Source organism: Salvelinus sp. IW2-2015, linkage group LG28, assembly GCF_002910315.2.
Source record: "Salvelinus sp. IW2-2015 linkage group LG28, ASM291031v2, whole genome shotgun sequence".
NCBI classification, from domain to species: Eukaryota; Metazoa; Chordata; class Actinopteri; order Salmoniformes; family Salmonidae; genus Salvelinus; species Salvelinus sp. IW2-2015.
This window is the reverse complement of record NC_036868.1, coordinates 17,962,499-17,981,705: the sequence shown is the minus strand read 5'-3', so window position 1 is coordinate 17,981,705 and position 19,207 is coordinate 17,962,499. Positions and strand designations below refer to the sequence as shown.

Below are 19,207 nucleotides of genomic sequence, written 5' to 3'. Positions count from 1 at the left end.
CTTTGTAGTGACTGGGTGTATTGATAGTTTACCATATATTAGGTATTGATGCACGGAGTGGTTTGGGTTTTTACTTTAACTTCTATAACGGTATTTGAATGTTGGTTTTGTTAAATGTGATATGCTGTGTAACGTCCATTTTTATAGTTTACTCCAATACTTAAGCTCTCTGCCGCTTTCCATACAGACCTAGCCCCACCCCATCACTCAAGGAGAGTATTTATTGTTGATCAACCACGACACTTGCGTTCAGTCTGCAAGGTTAATAAGCTTGTGCAACAATGTTGAGAACCACGATACCGTTTCCACTTTGCTTCTTAATATACAAAAACATAACGCAACATGTAGTGTTGGTCCCATGTTTCATGAACTAAAATAAAAAGATCCCAGACATTTTACACAAGCACAAAAAGCTTAATTCTCTCAAGTGTTGTGCACACATTTGTTTACATCCCTGTTAGTGAGAATTTCTCCTTTGCCAAGATAATCCATCCACCTGACAGGTGTGGCATATCAAGAAGCTGATTAAACAGCATAACCATTAAACAGGTGCACCTTGTGCTGGGGACAATAAAATGCCACTAAAATGTGCAGTTGTGTCACAACAATGCTACAGATGTCTCAAGTTGAGGGAGCGTGCAATTAGCATGCTGACTGCAGGAATGTCCACCAGAGCTATAGCCAGGCAATTTAGTTGTCATGTCTCTACCATAAGCCACTTCCAATGTTTTAGATAATTTTGCAGTACGTCCAACCAGCATCACAACCGCAGACAAGGTGTATGGCGCTGTGTAGGCGAGCGGTTTTCTGATGTCAACGTTGTGAACAGTGCCCCATGGTGGCAGTGGGGTTATAGGAAGACAAACTACGGACAATGAACATAATTGCATTTTATCAATGGCAATTTGAATGCACAGAGACACCGTGACGAGAACCACTGTCATGCTATTCATCTCCCACCATCACCTCATGTTTCAGCATGAAAATGCACTGCCCCATGTCACAAGGATCTGTACACAATTCCCAGAAGCTGAAAATGTCCCAGTTAATCCATTCCCTGCATACTCACCAGTAGAGTTGGAAAGGTTAGGACACTTTCCGGTAAATTTCTGGAATTTTCCAGAAGTTTTACATGGGAAGTTAAGCCCAGGAATTTGGGAAAATGTTCTTAAATTCAGCAAAAAAAAGTTAGCTTATAACAGTGAACCTTTTTTGTGGGATACACAAGGCAATTCTAGGTCTTAGGGAAAGTTTAACCAAAATATATGTCAAAATTCAATGGAATTGCAACCCTCTGTATGCACAGTACATTCTTGCACACTAATTAGATGCTATTGAGCCCACACTACTACACTGTCTGAGCCAAGGACTACATGCTTTCTGGTAAATTCTGATTATAACACTGGGTGGGGTGAAAATATTTTATAAATGGCACACATTATTTTTGTTAACTAAACTCAACAAAAAGAAACATCACTTTCTCAGGACCCTGTCTTTCAAAGATAATTCGTAAAAATCCAAATAACATCACAGATCTTTGGATCATTGTAAAGGGTTTAAACACTGTTTCCCATGATTGTTCAATGAACCATAAACAATTAACAGGACCCTGTGGAACGGTTGTTAAGACAGCTTACAGACAGTAGGCAATTAAGGTCACAGTTATGAAAACTTAGCACACTAAAAGAGGCCTTTCTACTGACTCTGGGGAAGGAAGAAGAAAAAAAAAACAGGGTCCCTGCTCATCTGCGTGAACGTGCCTTGGGCATGCTGCAAGGAGGCATGAGGACTGCAGATGTGGCCAGGGCAATAAATTGCAATGTCCATACTGTGAGATGCCTAAGTCCTCTGTGGCAGACCACGTGTAACAACTGCACAGGATCGGTACATCCGAACATCACACCTGCGGGACAAGTACAGAATGGCAACAACTGCCCGAGTTACACCAGGAAAGCACAATCGCTCCATCAGTGCTCAGACTGTCCGCAATAGGCTGGACAGAGCTTGTAGGCCTGTTGTAAGGCAGGTCCTCACCAGACATCACAGGCAACAACGTCGCCTACGGGCACAAACCCACCGTCGTTGGACCAGACAGGGCTGGCAAAAAGTGCTCTTCACTGACGAGTCGCGGTTTTGTATCACCAGGGGTGATGGTCGGATTCGCGTTTATCGTCGAAGGAATGAGCGTTACACCGAGGCCTGTACTCTGGAGCGGGATCGATTTGGAGGTGGAGGGTCCGTCATGGTCTGCGGCGATGTGTCACAGCATCATCAGACTGCCTGCAATGACAACAAGCTCAATCTCAACGCTGTGTGTTACAGGGAAGACATCCTGCTCCCTCATGTGGTACCCTTCCTGCAGGCTCTTCCTACATGACCCTCCAGCATGACAATGCCACCCGGCATACTGCTCGTCCTGTGTGTGATTTCCTGCAAGACAGGAATGTCAGTGTTCTGCCACGGCCAGTGAAGAGCACGGATCTCAATCCCATTGAGCACGTCTGGGACCTGTTGGATCGGAGGGTGAGGGCTAGGGCCATTCCCCCCAGAAATGTCCGGGAACTTGCAGGTGCCTTGGTGGAAGTGGGGTAACATCTCACAGCAAGAACTGGCAAATCTGGTGCAGTCCATGAGGAGATGCACTGCAGTACTTAATGCAGCTGGTGGCCACACCAGATACTGTTACTTTTGATTTTGACCCCCCCCCCATGTTCAGTTTATGTCTGTTTAATCTTATGTTCATACAAATATTTACACGTTAAGTTTGCTGAAAGTAAATGGTTGACTGTGAGAGGACGTTTCTTTTTTTGCTGAGTTTAGTAAATAGTAGCCTACAGCAACATGTGTTTAAATAATTTCTAACTTCTTAACAATTTCTGCTAGTTAGTTTTTGCCACCATGTGGGTTTTAGCTTGCTTGAGCCTGCTAACTGAGGAGTGTTATGTTAATTCACCTGTTTCCATACATGTTTCATTTTAAAACATTTATTACAAAGGAGTTGTTTAATCTAACTGCTTAACTATTTATCTGTACATGGAATTGTGTATATATATATCTTTTTTTAAACTCATTTTATTGTAATCTTTACAGGAAAATGCCACGGGCATTATCTGATGTGAGGAGACATTTCACTGCAGCTAATGTAGAAGGAAAAACTGTACATTTGCAAATACTGTGCCAAATCATGTGAAAACAAAAGATGCAGAATCATCTGGCCATGTAAGCACTGAGTGAACTTTATGCACAACAAGCAACCTCTGACAAAAGTCCCTCTACTTCTATTCGAAGTGAAAATGAGTCAGATACCTTATCGATAGCAACAGCTCATGGTCCTCCTGGAATCAGAAGTTTTGACTCAACGGAGGAACGTAGTCAGAGAAATGCTGAGGAATGTCTTGCTCGAGCTGTGTATGCAACTGGTTCACCTCTGATGCTGACAGGCAATGTGTATTGGACGAGATTTCTGAATGTTCTTCGCCCAGCATACACCCATCCAACAAGACATGCTTTATCTACTCATTTGCTGGATGCAGAGTTCAAGTGAAGGTCAAGCAAATCATAGAGAAAGCAGACTATTGCAATCATCTCTGATGGGTGGTCGAATGTTTGTGGGCAAGGAATAATTAACTACATCTCCACCCCTAAACCAGTATTCTAGAAGAGCACAGACACAAGGGACAACAGACACACCGGTCTCTACATTGCAGATGAGCTGAAGGCAGTCAATGACCTTGGACGACAGAAGGTATTTGCACTGGTGACAGACAATGCTGCGAACATGAAGGCTGCTTGGTCTAAAGTGGAGCAGTGCTACCCTCACATCACACCCATTGGCTGTGCTGCTCATGCATTGAGTCTGCTCCTCAAGGACATCATTGCACTGAAAACAGACACACTCTACAAGAGAGCCAAGGAAATGGTTAGGTATGTGAAGTTATAGCAGCAATCTACCTCACCAAGCAAAGTGAGAAGAATAAGAGCACCACATCGAAGCTGCCCAGCAACACCCGTTGGGGTGGTGTTGTCATCATGTTTGACAGTCTCCTGGGGGGAAGGAGTCTCTCCAAGAAATGGCCACATCAAGAGGATCCTCCTGGATGATGTATTTTGGGAGAGAGTGGTAAGCAAGCAGCCTGAAACCTATAGCAGTATCCATTGCATTGTTTGAGGAGACAATGCCATCCTGTTTGATTTACATCTGCAAGCAGCGTCTGAACGAGAAGAAATCTGTACTGCCCTGCCCACTTCATTGTTGCTCTAAGCAGAGGAATTTTTTACTATTATTGAAAAATATAATAACCATACATTGAATATCCCTTATTGTATATTTTTTTTACCCATCTACCAATAGTTGCCTTGGTAAAACTCCCTGGTCTTTGTGGTTGAATCTGCATTTGAAATTCACTGCTCGACTGAGGAACCTTACAGATAATTGTGTGTGTGGGGATGAGATAGTCGTTCAAAAAGCAACATGTAACTTTATTAAAGCACATTTTTACCTAAATGCTTTTGGGAAGCAGGGCCCAGAATAATGAGTCGTCCGATTTTAGGCCTATATTTTGTAATTGCATGTTCTTAAATATAATTCCCCTCCAACAAAATGTATGCTATGAAGTCCTCCATTAGTGATGCACAGGTCGACTCATAACCCGTATTCCCCACAGTTATACCCGCGGGTCGGGCGGGTTTAAGGTCACGAAATGATGTCGATAAAGGGTGGGTTGAATAAAGAGAAAACACCTTTAAAAAAATAAATACAGTTGAAGTCGGAAGTTTACATACACCTTAGCCAAATACATTTAAACTCAGTTTCACAATTCCTGACATTTAATCCTAGTAAAAACTCCTTGTCTTAGGTCAGGATCACCACGTTATTTTAAGAATGTGAAATGTCAGAATAATAGTAGAGAGAATGATTTCAGCTTTTATTTCTTTAACTTGGGTAAAACGTGTCGGGTAGCCTTCCACAAGCTACCCACAATAAGTTGGGTGAATTTTGGCCCATTCCTCCTGACAGAGCTGGTGTAACTGAGTCAGGTTTGCAGGCCTCCTTGCTCGCACACGCTTTTTCAGTTCTGCCCATACATTTTCTATGGGATTGAGGCCAGGGCTTTGTGATGGCCACTCCAATACCTTGACTTTGTTGTCCTTAAGCCATTTGCCACAACTTGGGAAGTATGCTTGAGGTCATTGTCCATTTGGAAGACCCATTTGCGACCAAGCTTTAACTTCCTGATGATGTCTTGAGATGTTGATGCAATATAGCCACAATTTTCTTCCCTCATGATGCCATCCATGTGAAGTGCACCAGTCCCTCCTGCAGCAAAGCACCCCCACAACATGATGCTGCCACTCCCGTGCTTCACGGTTGGGATGGTGTTCTTCGGCTTGCAAGCCTCCCCCCTTTCCTCCAAACATGATGGTCATTATGGCCAAACAGATCTATTTTTGTTTGATCAGACCAGAGGACATTTCTCCAAAAAGTACAATCTTTGTCCCCATGTGCAGTTACAAACCGTAGTCTGGCTTTTTTAATGGCAGTTTTGGAGCAGTGGCTTCTTCCTTGCTGAGCGGCCTTTCAGGTTATGTCGATATAGGACTCGTTTTACTGTGGATATAGATACTTTTGTACCTGTTTCCTCCAGCATCTTCACAAGGTCCTTTGCTGTTGTTTTGGGATTGATTTGCACTTTCCGCACCAAAGTACTTTCATCTCTAGGAGACAGAACGCGTCTCCGTCCTGATTGGTATGACGGCTGCGTGTTCCCATGGTGTTTATACTTGCGTACTATTGTTTGTACAGATGAACGTGGTACCTTCAGGCTTTTGGAAATTGCTCCCAGGGGTGAATCAGACTTGCAGAGGTCTACAATTGCTTTTCTGAGGTCTTGGCTGATTTCTTTTGATTTTCCCATGATGTCAAGCAAAGAGGCACTGAGTTTGAAGGTAGGCCTTGAAATATATCCACAGGTATACCGCCAATTGACTCAAATGATGTCAATTAGCCCATCAGAAGCTTCTAATGCCATGACAATTTTCTGGAACTTTCCAAGCTGTTTAAAAGGCACAGTAAACTTAGTGTATGTAAACTTCTGACCCACTGGAATTGTGATACAGTGAAATAATGTCTAAACAATTGTTGGAAAAATGACTTGTCATGAACAAAGTAGATGTCCTAACCGACTTGTCAAAAATATAGTTTGTTAACAATAAATGTGTGGAGTGCTGGAAAAACGAGTTTTAATGACTTCAACCTAAGTGTATGTAAACTTCAACTGTATATCATTCTTACATTGAGGATTTCCTTTAATTATTTTAGCCTATATGGCATTAGTGCGCAGGCCTAAGCTTTAGGGTCTAACTGTATGTGCGCCTAATAGCATAAACGCCAAACGCTTTTAGGAACAGGCAGAAAAAGTGGACGTCGATCCACGGAGGCAAAAAGGACAATGTCGATGTTAAATTCAATAAGACAAAAGCTGCAAAATGGATAGGTGAAAATAAAGAGAAGGGAGGGCCAGAAAAGTAATGTTTGGGAAAGTGGTAAAGGAGGATATTAGCAGTGCTGGCTATGTTACGTGTGATCATTGTGAGGCGCTATGCAAATTCAACAGTCAGAAGACGGGGACTTCAAGTCAAAGGGACTGTAGCCTACTGTTCAGATGGGTTAAATGGAAACTGAAATCTGGACAGACTGTAGGTCTATAACTTCTCACATACTGCAGCATTAATATGAATCCCTGCAGAATTAAGCATTTCTGGTGCCTCTGGCAATTCTACGGTTAAACAATCCATACAACCACGCCCAAGGCAGTGGCGTGTATTCATGGATGCCAAGGGAAGCCAGGTTTCCCCCAAAAAATTGACCAAGAAAATAAATGAACAATTAACAGCTTACGTTGATTGGACAATTATTTTGTTATCTTTTAGTTGTCACTGTATTAGACGTGACTTGGTGTTGAAATAGTGCAGGCAGCTTCTGTTTTCTTTGCCACTTGTAACTCATTGTGGTTCTAAATCAATAGTTGTTAAGTGCTACGAAAATGTTGGAACAATTAACTTGCTTGGCCATGCTTTAGGTCTTGTAACTGTCTTACTGTACATGCAATATGCTTTGTGAACTTGAGGTTTCCATCTGGATTTGTGATGAAACAAGTGTGGTTGGATTTATTCTGCAACTGTCTTAGTGTCTCAGCCTTTAGGCGTGTGTGTATACACACACACACACTTGGCAATAATATCCACTTCGTCATTTATATCACGATCCCAAGGCATATGAATGAATGATTGGCGCGCAAGATGGCGGTCAGTGCAGATCATTTGTTTTGGTACCTGAAGGAATTATTGGATTTCCTTACCCAATTATAACCATTGTATCATTTCTACGGTCATAAAACCCTGTATGAATATGGTTTTGTTTATTTACCAACGTAATTGATTACTTTCTGCAAGTTATTCACCTCTAAAACTACATTTGTGACAACACTAGATAGCCAGAAGCTAGCTCAAAAACTAGCTTGTCGAACATACATGGAAACTGCCATGACCAGAACCAAAAGGAAAGAAATGGAGAGATCGTCAGATGGACAATTAACCACAAAAGATAGTATGATTTTGGGTACTCCTCTTCAGAATGTAACTGTGGGTGATGAAAATGTGGTGAGCACGGACAACAATGCTCACAACATGCGCTCCTCCAGTCCCCAGCTCAGGCCGTTACCTTACAACCCCGGCACTCCAATCAAGCCCCAGGGGAAAAAGATGAGGCCAAGAGGGTGTCACTTCTTGAGATGCAAAACAATATTGTAATGCTTTTGACAGCGAATATAGATGAAAGGGCAAATGGCTTGGAGGTCATGGTTAGGGAGAATTAAATCTGTTGACTTTATCTTTGGAGAAGTGAAAACCCTCAAAAGTGGAAGTTATCTGCCAGGAAAATGAAAAGGTGGCTGAACTCGAGCAAGGGGGGAATAAGGCGGAGAGATACCAGCGCAGGTAGAACCTGAGGCTCCATGGAATTCCAGAACAGGCGGGTGAGGACATCAAATGCAGAGTTGTTGACATCTGCGGAGCGGTCATTCCCGACTCAAAAGCCAAACTTCAGGAAAATGTAGACATCGTCCATTGTTTGGGAAGACTCAAGGATCAAGACAAGAGACCGAGGACAACCATCATCCGGTTCAACAACAGATCTACACGGGATCTTCTTTGGAGGCGAGCGAAGAATTGTGAATTCCTCATCAAGCAAAAATTGAGGTTCACGGAGGATCTGACCTCAGCAGACAAAGTGACAAGAGAGAAACTGTGGCCGGTGGTGGCTGCAGCTCGAAAGGCAGGGAAAACTGCATTTTTAAAATCGGTTCAAGAGTGATCGATGGGAAAGAAATGCGGCCAAATCAGAACATTTGAGAGAGAGCCAGAGTAACTCGGAGAGAACGGTCAGGACAAAAAACTGATTGCCAGGTGAAAAGCAGCCTTTAATTATAAAAAATGTACACAAACACTTGAATGAGAAAAGGCTGACCTGAGAACTGGTAAACTAAACACTAACTATAGGTGAATAACTGCTTATTGTAAAGACTACACAATATCTCCCCCTTGTGGGAGTAAGAATACTTTATGACCAATATTTGTTTGCTTTTTTGTTGGAGAGGTTAATAATGGGATGGAAATCCTTTTGTGTTACATATCCTTAGGAAAAGCTTATATTAGCATAAGGTTGTTGGTTGAAGTTTGTGTCTTTATCTCTTTGTTCAATTAATGTCAGGGTATTCATAATTTACTCAAGGGTAAGGCTATTTTCCTATATTGCAAACGGTTTAATGCAGATTTACTTTTTACAACAGACTCATGCTTGTTCTTCCGATCTATCTTTTTGGAAAAATCAATGGGGTAATGATATCTGGTTATCATATGGCAACAACCACTCTGCAGGTTTAGCAGTTTTCAGAGGTGCATTTAAAGGGAAGGTCATCAGTAGTAAGACTCACCACTCTGGACATTGGCTAATTTTAACAGTAAATTTCAGTGAAATGTTTTTATTAGGGAATATTTATGCATCCAACAACAAAACAGGATATTACTTCAAGAATTTTAAGAGATTATATAGGTGTATTTCAGGATATCAAAATTATCTTAGGTGGAGATTTTAATTCTGTATCTAATGTGATGATTGACAGATATCCCCCTCCTAACAGATCCAGCATTGTTAATCCTGAGTTTAATAACCTATGTCTTGGATTAGTCGATATTTGGAGATCTAAATATCCTGATAAAAAGGAATTCCCTTGGAGTAACAAGGATATGTTCAGACAGTGACTTCTGGTTGATTTCTAATTCATTAGATAATTCTGTAGTCAAGGTATCAATTGAACCATCAATTCTTACTGGTCATAGAGTTATATTCTTATCTTTAAATATTAATGGTTCTGAAGTTACACCGAATCAGAGTTATTGGAAACTCAATAGTAGATTATTGGAAGAATTTCAAGATGGATGCCAAAGATATTATACAAGACAATTGGAGGAAAGCCCAACTATTTAAGTCTTATGGGATATATTGGGAATTAATGAAGTTTGAAATAAGACAAACAGCCATGAAGAGAAGTAAAGAAATTGCTGAACTTAAGATTGAGGGAAGATAAACTTGTTAAGGAAATACTTTCTCTAATCTCTGTGGAGGACCTTGAAGAAGAGTGTCAGTTAATCTCTTTACAGTTGTAAAGAGAATAACTGACCCTTTCCTTCATCAAGGTCAAGAAATGGACCGAATGTATGAAGAGAGCAAAAAGGGCATTTGTAAGATCAAGAGGGAGATGGTTGGAGGAAGGTGAAAAAAACCAATACTTTCACAATTTAGAAAGAAATTTCTGAATTTACATCTATTCATAAGCTCAATATAGATGGCAAAGAAAATGAAAACCCCAAAGATATTTCAAAATTCTATGGTAACCTTCATACCAGTAATGCTTGTCCTACTAGTGACATATCTGCCTTTCTAGACTGTCAAAGACTATGCAAAATTCATACATGAAGACTTCCAAAAGTCTTGTGATGAAATGATTAATATCAATTAAATAAAAAGTATCAGCAAGTTAAAAGAGAACAAATCTCCAGGGAATGATGGCATTATCAGTGAATTCTATAAATATTTTCAAGAGGATATTATTGAATTTATATTTAATGTTTTTAAGGAGGCAATTGATTTAGGGGTCCTGCTTGTTTCTATGACACAAGGCCTAATTTCTGTAATACCCAAACAAAGATTCTATGATGTTAGAAAATTGGAGACCAATCACATTAATGAACAATGATGGAAAGCTACTTGCATCCATCTTTGCAGAAAGACAGTGACCAAATCATTGATGATACCCAGTCTGGTTTTATGAAGGGCAGACATAAGTAATAATATTCGACTAGTATTGGACTTGATAGACTACAATGAGCACATTATGGAAGATGTCTACAAATAAAATAAAGCATTATTTTCTCTTTGAGACTGATTTTTTGGTTTTGGTCAATATTTTCAAAGTGTAATTAAGACACTTTACAATAATAGTTACAGCTCTGTTAAATTATCCCATGGAACTTCAAAGATTTGACATAAGACGTGGAATTAAACAAGGAAGCCCAATTTCTCCTTCCTTATTTTTATTGATCACACAAGTTATGGCACTTCATATAAATAAGAATAGTTATAGGGATACTCAGATAAAAGATAAAATGTTCAATTGGCTGACGACACCACTGTTTTTGAAAGATCATAATGAAGCCAGGAAAGCTATTGAGTGTATTAATGCCTTCTCACATGTATCAGGTTTATCTCTGAATATTAGGAAATTTGATTTATTTGCGTTGAAAATATGTGACTTAAACTCAGTATGTAATATCCCTGTAAAAGATGTGATCACATATCTTGGGATTACAGTTAGCAAAGATCAGAAAGGGCCAATTTAAATCTCTCCTATTGTAGAGAAAATTGGAAAGAGATTTAACTCCTGGTTATTAAGAGATCTTTCTTTATCTGGACGTGTACTTTTATCAAAATCTGAAGGTCTGTCCAAACTAGTTCATACCCACCTTGCCTTGGATGTTCCTCTGTCAGTAACTAAAATGGTTGAAACTAAATTATGTAACTTCATACGGAGGAATAAACCTCATTATTTAAGAAAAGCTGTAATATGTAGCACCCAAGGTGAGGGAGTGTTGAATGCTCTGGATTTTAAAACCTCTAATATAAGATTGTAAGCTCTCACTAGGAGCTCATCCGTCGTCAGTATTGTGAAATAATTATAATATTAACGTAAGATTTTAACTGAAAAAGCTGACCCTGGAGTAGCGCTGCCCTTCTTTCCATCCGATCAGTATCGACAAACACTCCGGCGACGCACTTACCGTTGTTCGCTGCGTGGCGTTTTGGAAAACTCGTGTTAAATATTCGGCCGTTGTAGGAAAGATGCATCGTTAAAACACCAGTAAGCCTAAATTCGATCGTTATCGGAAAACCAGGCACAGGTTGGCAGTGGCCTAATAACAATTTGCATGTTTAAAAAAAAAAAGGGGGAAAAAAGTGTGCATTATGGCAAATGCATATTTGGCAACAAATTGTCGACACTAGGTAGGCCGGCAGGTAATCTTAAAGAGACGACTGATGAAGAGGAAAGGGACTTACTAAAATACACTTGAGAAGCCCATGTTTCTCCAAACAGCAGTAAATTCCTCAAACCGCACAGATTCCGTCTGTTGGAAACGACCCAGCAGTTCCTCGTAGTCTGCTACAAGTGGCTTCAGAAAACGATCCTTCGCTTTACCTGATTAACGATATATTTAAACTCAACACCAAATAAAGGTATAGTTAAACTCACTAGTGTGGTGCTGCAATCCTACTTACCATTCGGCATTTCAGAAGTATGGTGATTGGCTACCCTTTTCAGTGAAGTTGGCGTGCCTTTCTGAGCTCAACATGCGACCGTTTCAATACAACTGCTTGCCGTCAGTGCCTAATCGTTTTATTCGATATTACTGCGGTCTGCAAACAAATGTTATGGGTGCATGCCGCCAGCTTCTGTATGGGCTGTGCATCAGCCTAATTACGTTGCTCTTCTTCTTCTGTGGATATTATATGGCGGTTGGCAACCAACTTTAATATGCATTACTGCCACCAACTGGACTGTGGACCAGAGACAGTGACGGTCTAAATCCTACCCAATAATCTCGTCTCCCGAAGGAAACAAAATACATTAAATACTACATCTCCTGAAGATTTCCCCAAGAGTTCACTTAATCCTGGCTCTTCAACCCCATTACTCCTCAAATCTAATAACAATCGCCCCCTTTCTCTCATATATTTCTGGCACTGAAATAGAACATGTTCCACGGTCTCCATCTCCTCCTGACAATTATCACACCTCCCAGTCGAACGATTCCCCACCACTTTCAATGTACTATTTAGCCTTGTGTGTCCCAGTCTCAGCCTTGTGACTACACTTTCCTCCCTTCTCTCTCGGCCTGAGGACCTCCCTGCCACCACCTTTTCCTGGATCTTATACAGGTGTCTTCCCTTACTCTTCCTGTTCCTCATCTCTTGCCACTTATTTTTAACCACTGTTCTTATTAATCCCTTGGCTTCTGCTTTACTGATTGACAATTCCATCTCAACATTAGGATGTTTAAGACCCTGCTTGGCAATACTATCCACTTCCTCATTCCCCTCTACTCCCACGTGAGCTGGTACCCAGAGGAACATCACAAATACCCCCATCTGTTTCACCCTATACCAACACTGCAAAACCTCATACAATACTCTGAGACACACATGAATTTAAGCTCATCAGTGCTGTACAGGTGTCAGAGCAGATGACTACCGTCTCTGGCCTCACCTCCTCCACCCACTCTGCAGCCAATAGTATGTAAACATTGTGTAAACAGATAAATTATCCGTTGCTCTTTTTGTCACTGCCACCTTAAACTCAGGAACACTAAAAGCTGCTCCCTGTTTTAGGGTCCTTAGATCCATCTGTGAATATATTCAAGAAAGCCTAGTATTGTGTTCTTAAATGTTCACTTACAACTGAATCTACTCCTTCCTCAACATCTCTTACCCTCTCAAGCAACCCTAGATCTATCACTGTCTGAGGGAGAAACCAAGGTGGGATAGCAGGAAGAACCACAGAGGGGCTAAACTCCCTCCCAAACAACCCCATCTCTCTCACCATGCAATTGCCTATCCACCCAAAGCTTGTATTCAGATTTTGTTTATGTTCCCAGCACTCTAGGAGCAGCTTTTTTGTAGGATGTGTAACCTTACGTCATTGTAGATTTACCCAATATGTCATGGTTAGCTGTTGTCTTCTTAACTTTAACGGCATCTCTCCCAACTCTACCTGCATCGCTGTCACTGGAGGTACTAAGTGCTCCACAACAGATTCTTAGGGCTTGGGCCTGGATAACAAATCTAGGTTTTTGAAGATGTCTGAGCTGCTGATCCATTTGCTATACTTCCATAATCCATTGATGACCTTAATTGCGCTATATATCACTTTCAATGGCATTCTATCTGCCCCCCACTCCATTCCTGACAAGCAACGCATCACAATCAATATTTTCTTTCCTTTGACAACTACTCTGTGAATATGCTCTGCCCATGTCGTTCGAGTGTCAAACCAGACCCCCAGGAATCTAAACACTCCCACCCGCTCCAGATTACCGCCACACAACTTCAAGTATATGTCCTCCCCAACCTTCTTTCTAGAAAAAAACAGTATGCTTTCTCAACTGAAAACTTGAAGCCCCACCTGAGGGACCACTGCTCTACTTCAGTAAAGTCTACTACTCTGTAGTATGAATTCATTATACTGCCTAATCTTCTTCATCTTCGGTGGAGTTTAACGGTGGTTGGCATCCAATATCTATGGTGCATTACCGCCACCAACTGTACAGGGGTAAAAGGAGGGGGGGCTAATCCGCATAACATAAAACACAACAAAATATCTTAACAAAACCTACTCCCTCATTTCCTCCATCTTCCATTGCTCCCTCCTGAGGCTCTGAGAGTGTAGGACTGCTCGTGACAGCACCTCGTGTTACACCTTCCCTGGGACTGCTCTGCCGCATTCACAATAATGTAGTCTTCCTGGACTTTCCCTCCACTTTAGCCATGCCACTGATCACCATTGCCATACAAATCACAAAGTGTAACATCCCTGGATCCTGCTGGTGGGAAGCCAACTCCGCAGCCTGCATTTAAGGTCTCTAATATGCAGGCCTCTGCACATTAAATTCTCTGGATGGCCCTGACATTGGCAACCTCATTCTCTTTCGCCCTCGTCCGGCACTCCGAAGATGTAGCTACATGCTTTCCACAACGGTTGCGACACTTCACATCTTCCTCATAACTTTCACCATGACCTTCTTTTCTACAACTTCCACATCTCGGATTCCTCCGCCTGCAGACACTTTCTACATGTCCAAACGTTCTATACCGTTTATACTGCAACGGCCTGGAAGTAGAAGCTCTTACAGGAAAGTGCACATACCCCAGCTTCACTCGGATCGGGAGGGACACAATAATAGACAAGTTATTTTCTTTCTTGCCATTGACCCAACGATTCATCCTCCATGCATTAACCACTCCAGGAATACTTTTCAGCTCCTCGATGCCCACTTACTCAGAGACTCCAGCAATGACTCCTTTGACAGGTGCTCTTCTCCTTAGTTCAAACACAATACAGCATGGTCATCAATTTGTCTGATTGCCGAGACACTCTTCCTCTGTTCAGAAGAAACACAAAAAATCAAGACCAGCCCACTCCTCGTGACCCTCACCGACTCCACTTTACCTACACCTCTCTCCACCATCTTGGATACTTCCAACGAATTTGACAATTCGGGCCCCAATTCTCCCAGAAACCGGACTTCCACCAAATGTGATGAGGTCTTTTTTTAACACTAGGTGCTCTCTTTCCCATCCCAACTTTGATTATTTCCCTGTCCTTTTGGACAAAGGTCCATTCTTCCTTACCTCCACTGCCATCTGATTCATATTCCACATCTGCCTGCGCCATCCTTCCTTCATCCGAGTCTATGCTCTCATCTTCTCCTGATGCGCAGTTTCAACCAGAACTTCTGCCTTCTTCCTCTCAACCACCTGAGTGAAAATACGAGCTGCCATCTCCAGCAGCGGCAAAGTTGCTCCTTATTGCCTAATCATGACAATCAGCCTGTTTGAGGGAATCCGTTCGAGCTGTCTCGATTTAGATCAAATTCGGTCTGGTTCGCGGGATACCCGGGCCAATGCGAGACTTTTGGCAATGTTCAAATATGAACATTTTATCATTAATGAGCTTGAGGAGATTTGATTTGATTGGATTTGGATCTCTTTTAGTCCCCATTTGGACTAATCTTCCAAGAGTCCTTAAACATTAAAACACAATTTCTAATACAAACACATTTTCACATATAACACACTATTACAAACATACATAATATACTAACATAATTACCCAATAAATACTCAATCTAAAAAATATTGATTCTTCATCTACTATAGTCCCACAAAATTTCTATGTATTATATTTAAATCGTTTTAAAATAATGTTTCAATGTATATATTGAAAGGTTTCTGGTTTGCTCAGCAAATTTATTCAATTTCTTTATTGCTCTAAATCGAAATGTTCTTTTGCCTATTTCTCTTTTCTGTCTGGATAACGCATAGATGGTGGACAATCTATTCCTAGTATTTACTGAATGTCTGTCTCTTACCAACTGAATACCGTTGTGAATAGAACTTGGCCGTTTTAAATGATGTATATTATGAAATAAAATAAGCATGTTTTTTTCAATTATCTTGTCGATTGATGGCCAACCAAGAACACTGCGCATGACTGCAACAGAAGAACCATATCTCCACCTTAAAACAATCCTTGCTGCTTTGTTCTGTGCATTCTGCAGCCTCCTAACTTCACTTGATGATGCATTTCCCCAGACCACAGAGCAGTAGTTCACCTGACTGTCAATTAATGCTTGTGTTATTTGCTGAATAATTTTTCCTGGTAAATATTTAGCTATCCTTCTGATTCTGCATGCTGTTTTAATATTTTTTTTTACATAGATTAGTTATTTGAGAAGACCATGATAAGCAGTTGTCTAGCTGCACTCCCAATAGTTTGGTTTCTGCCACTTCTTCAATTTGTACTCCTCCCATACTTAATTGTATCCCATGCTGTTTTGGCCTTTTCCTATTGGAACAGACCAACATCACTTTGGTTTTCTTGGTGTTTAAAACAAGTTTGTTTTGGCAAACTCACTCCCTGATATTCTCCAAATCTCCTTGTAAAGTTTGCTGTACCAGTTGAACCGATTGTCTTGCTGCATAAATTGTAGTATCATCTGCAAATATAGTAGCTTGAGTTTCAGCTAAGGTATAGGGAAGGTCGTTGGTATATATTAAATAAAGCAGTGGCCCAAGGCAGCTGCCTTGCGGTATTCCACAGTTTAACACATGAGGGGTAGAAAATGAACCATTGATATAGGTGGACTGTTTCCTGTCAGTTAGATATGACTGTACCCAATTCAATGCTACCTCCTTAGAACCATAATGCATTAATTTTGTCAAAATTATTTCATGATCCACTAAATCAAATGCTGCACTGAAATGTAAAAATAGTACACCCACAAACTTGCCATTATCCATAGCATTGAGCCACTGGCGTCATGTCAACCAAATGCTTGGTGATTGGCTGTAATCAGATCATTCTTTTCCATGTACTCCCATATTTGTCTACTCACAATACCCTCCAATATCTTACTAAGTGTAGGGAGTAGACTAATTGTCGACTATTGGCAGGAAGTAATGGGTTCTTTGCAGTCTTTCGGAATAGGACACAGTTTCGCATGCTTCCATACATTTGCAAACATCCCCTTTTTCAGTGACCAATTAAATATGTATCTCAGTGGAATGCAATCTGGGAGCAGCACAGCGAAGCAAATTGTCCATAAGACCATAACCTGTAGATTTACCATCAGGTAATGACTTCAATAGGTTTAACACCTCCACCACTGACACCGTTTGCAGACTAAAAGAGCAGATCTTGTTTGCTCATAATATGATCATCAATCCATTGGACAATAGCTTGTTTGGAAGAATGTATGAAGGAGAAGAGAGGATTTGATCCGATACACTCACAGTTTGTCTCCAATCACAATGTTTATGAATATTCTGATACAAAAACATTGTTTCATACATTTGATTGGAAACATAACATTTGTATTAATTTTATTTAACCCACTATTTATATAGAGAATCCTAACTGAGACCAGGGTCTCTTTTCAATGGTGCCCTGTGTTACCAACAAACAACAACAAAACAGCTTAAAGAGACACAATTACATACAGAGCAGAAATTATACAGAGCGAAATTATTTGATTTTCAATCACAAAAATATACAGTCACTATCAAAGGCAGCATGGCATTGTAATACGATGTGAAAGTGAGGGGTCACTCACGTCCCTTTCCCGCCATTGATTTGGGATACAAATCCCTTTCCCACCCTCACCCCCTGTCCCTGTCCCTGTCCCGGTCCCCGTCTCTCTCTCTCTTCTCTTTCTCTTCTCTCTCTCTCCTCTCTCTCTCTCTCTCTCTCTCTCTCTCTCTCTCTCTCTTCTCCTCTCCTTCTCTTCTCTCTCTCTCTCTCTCTCTCTCTCTCTCTCACTCACTCACCTCACCTCACATCACTCCACGTCACTCACTCACTCACTCACTCACTCACTCACTCACTCACTCACTCACTCACTCACTCACTCACTCACTCTCTCTCTTTCTCTCTCTCTCTCTCTCACTCACTCACTCACTCACTCATACTTCATTTTATAATCCACTGACATGGCAGTTTCTCAAACATTTCAAGATGTATTTTTCAATATTTTTAATAAATCACTAACTTAAGCTGAACTGGAAGAGGTGGATGACTGGGAGAGGTGGCTGGAGCTATGGTCCATGTTGTGTCTACAACCATCTCCAGGATGCCAGTGAAGGAGCCTGGTCAACGCCCCCATCCCCCCATTCCATTTTCCTGGTAGCCTAATGCATAAGAAGAACAATGCATCTCCCCCTAGTGGCCAACATATAAAAAACAGAAAAGTCCCATTAGTTCCCTGCGGGACTTAGACATATTTAGAATAAACGGAGAGCCAAACACATCCCCATTCACATCAACAGGGCTATGGTGGATGAGGTTGAGAGCTTGACGTTCCTCAGTGTCCACATTGCTAAGGACTTATCATGGTCCAAACACACCAACACAGTCATGAAAAGGGCACGACAACGCCTCTTCCCCCTCAGGAGGCTGAAAATATTTGCCATGGGACCTCAGATCCTCAAAAAGTTAAACAGCAGCATTATTGAGAGCATCTTGACTGGCTGCATCACTGCTTGGTATGGCAACTGCTCGGCATCCGACCGCAAGGCGCTACAGAGGGTAGTGTGTATGTCCCAGTACATCACTGGGGTCGAAATCTCTGCCATCCATGACCTCTACACCAGGTGGTGTCAGAGGAAGGCCATACAAATCCAGCCACCCAAGTCATAGACTGTTCTCTCTGCTACAGCACGGCAATTGGTACCGGACCAAAAGGCTCCTGAACAGCTTCTACCCCCAAGACATAAGACTGCTAAATAATTAACCAAATAGTTACCCGGACTATCTGCATTGACCTTCTACTCTTTTTGACTCTATACACACACTCACACATACTTACACTGACACTCCAACACACACACACACACACACACACACACACACACACACACCACACACCATACAGACAACATCCACACACAACACACACACAAACACACACACACAACACACACCAGAAGCACACTTTTACCACACACAATTACACACTCATCACATACAGTATGCTGCTGCTACTGTCTATTATCTATCCTGTTGCCTAGTCACTTTACCCCTAACTACAGTATATGCACATATCTATCTCAATGTCCCTGTACCCCTGCACATCGACTCATTACTGGTTCCCATGTATTTTGCCAAGCTATCATTACTGATTGTGCATTTATTTCTCTAGTTTTCTTTTATTATTATTATTTGAATGTCTTTATTGCATTCTGCATTGCTGGGAAGGGCCCGTAAGTAAGCATTTCACTGTTAGTTTACACCTGTTGTTTACGAAGCATGTGACAAATACA

General features: G+C 41.3%; 1 protein-coding gene across 1 annotated transcript in view; it reads right to left on the bottom strand.

The window, feature by feature from the left end:
* Positions 1–12,117, bottom strand: part of snapc1a (small nuclear RNA activating complex, polypeptide 1a) — a 34,577-nt gene extending 22,460 nt beyond the window's left edge. The window contains exons 1-2 of the mRNA XM_023973710.2: positions 11,891–12,117; positions 11,672–11,810 (exon numbers count right to left, since the gene is read on the bottom strand). Of these exons, the coding sequence (XP_023829478.1) occupies positions 11,672–11,810; positions 11,891–11,900 (149 nt within the window). The 5' untranslated portion in view covers positions 11,901–12,117. The remainder of the gene's footprint in view (positions 1–11,671; positions 11,811–11,890) is intronic.
* Between the last annotated feature and the right edge of the window lie 7,090 nt (positions 12,118–19,207).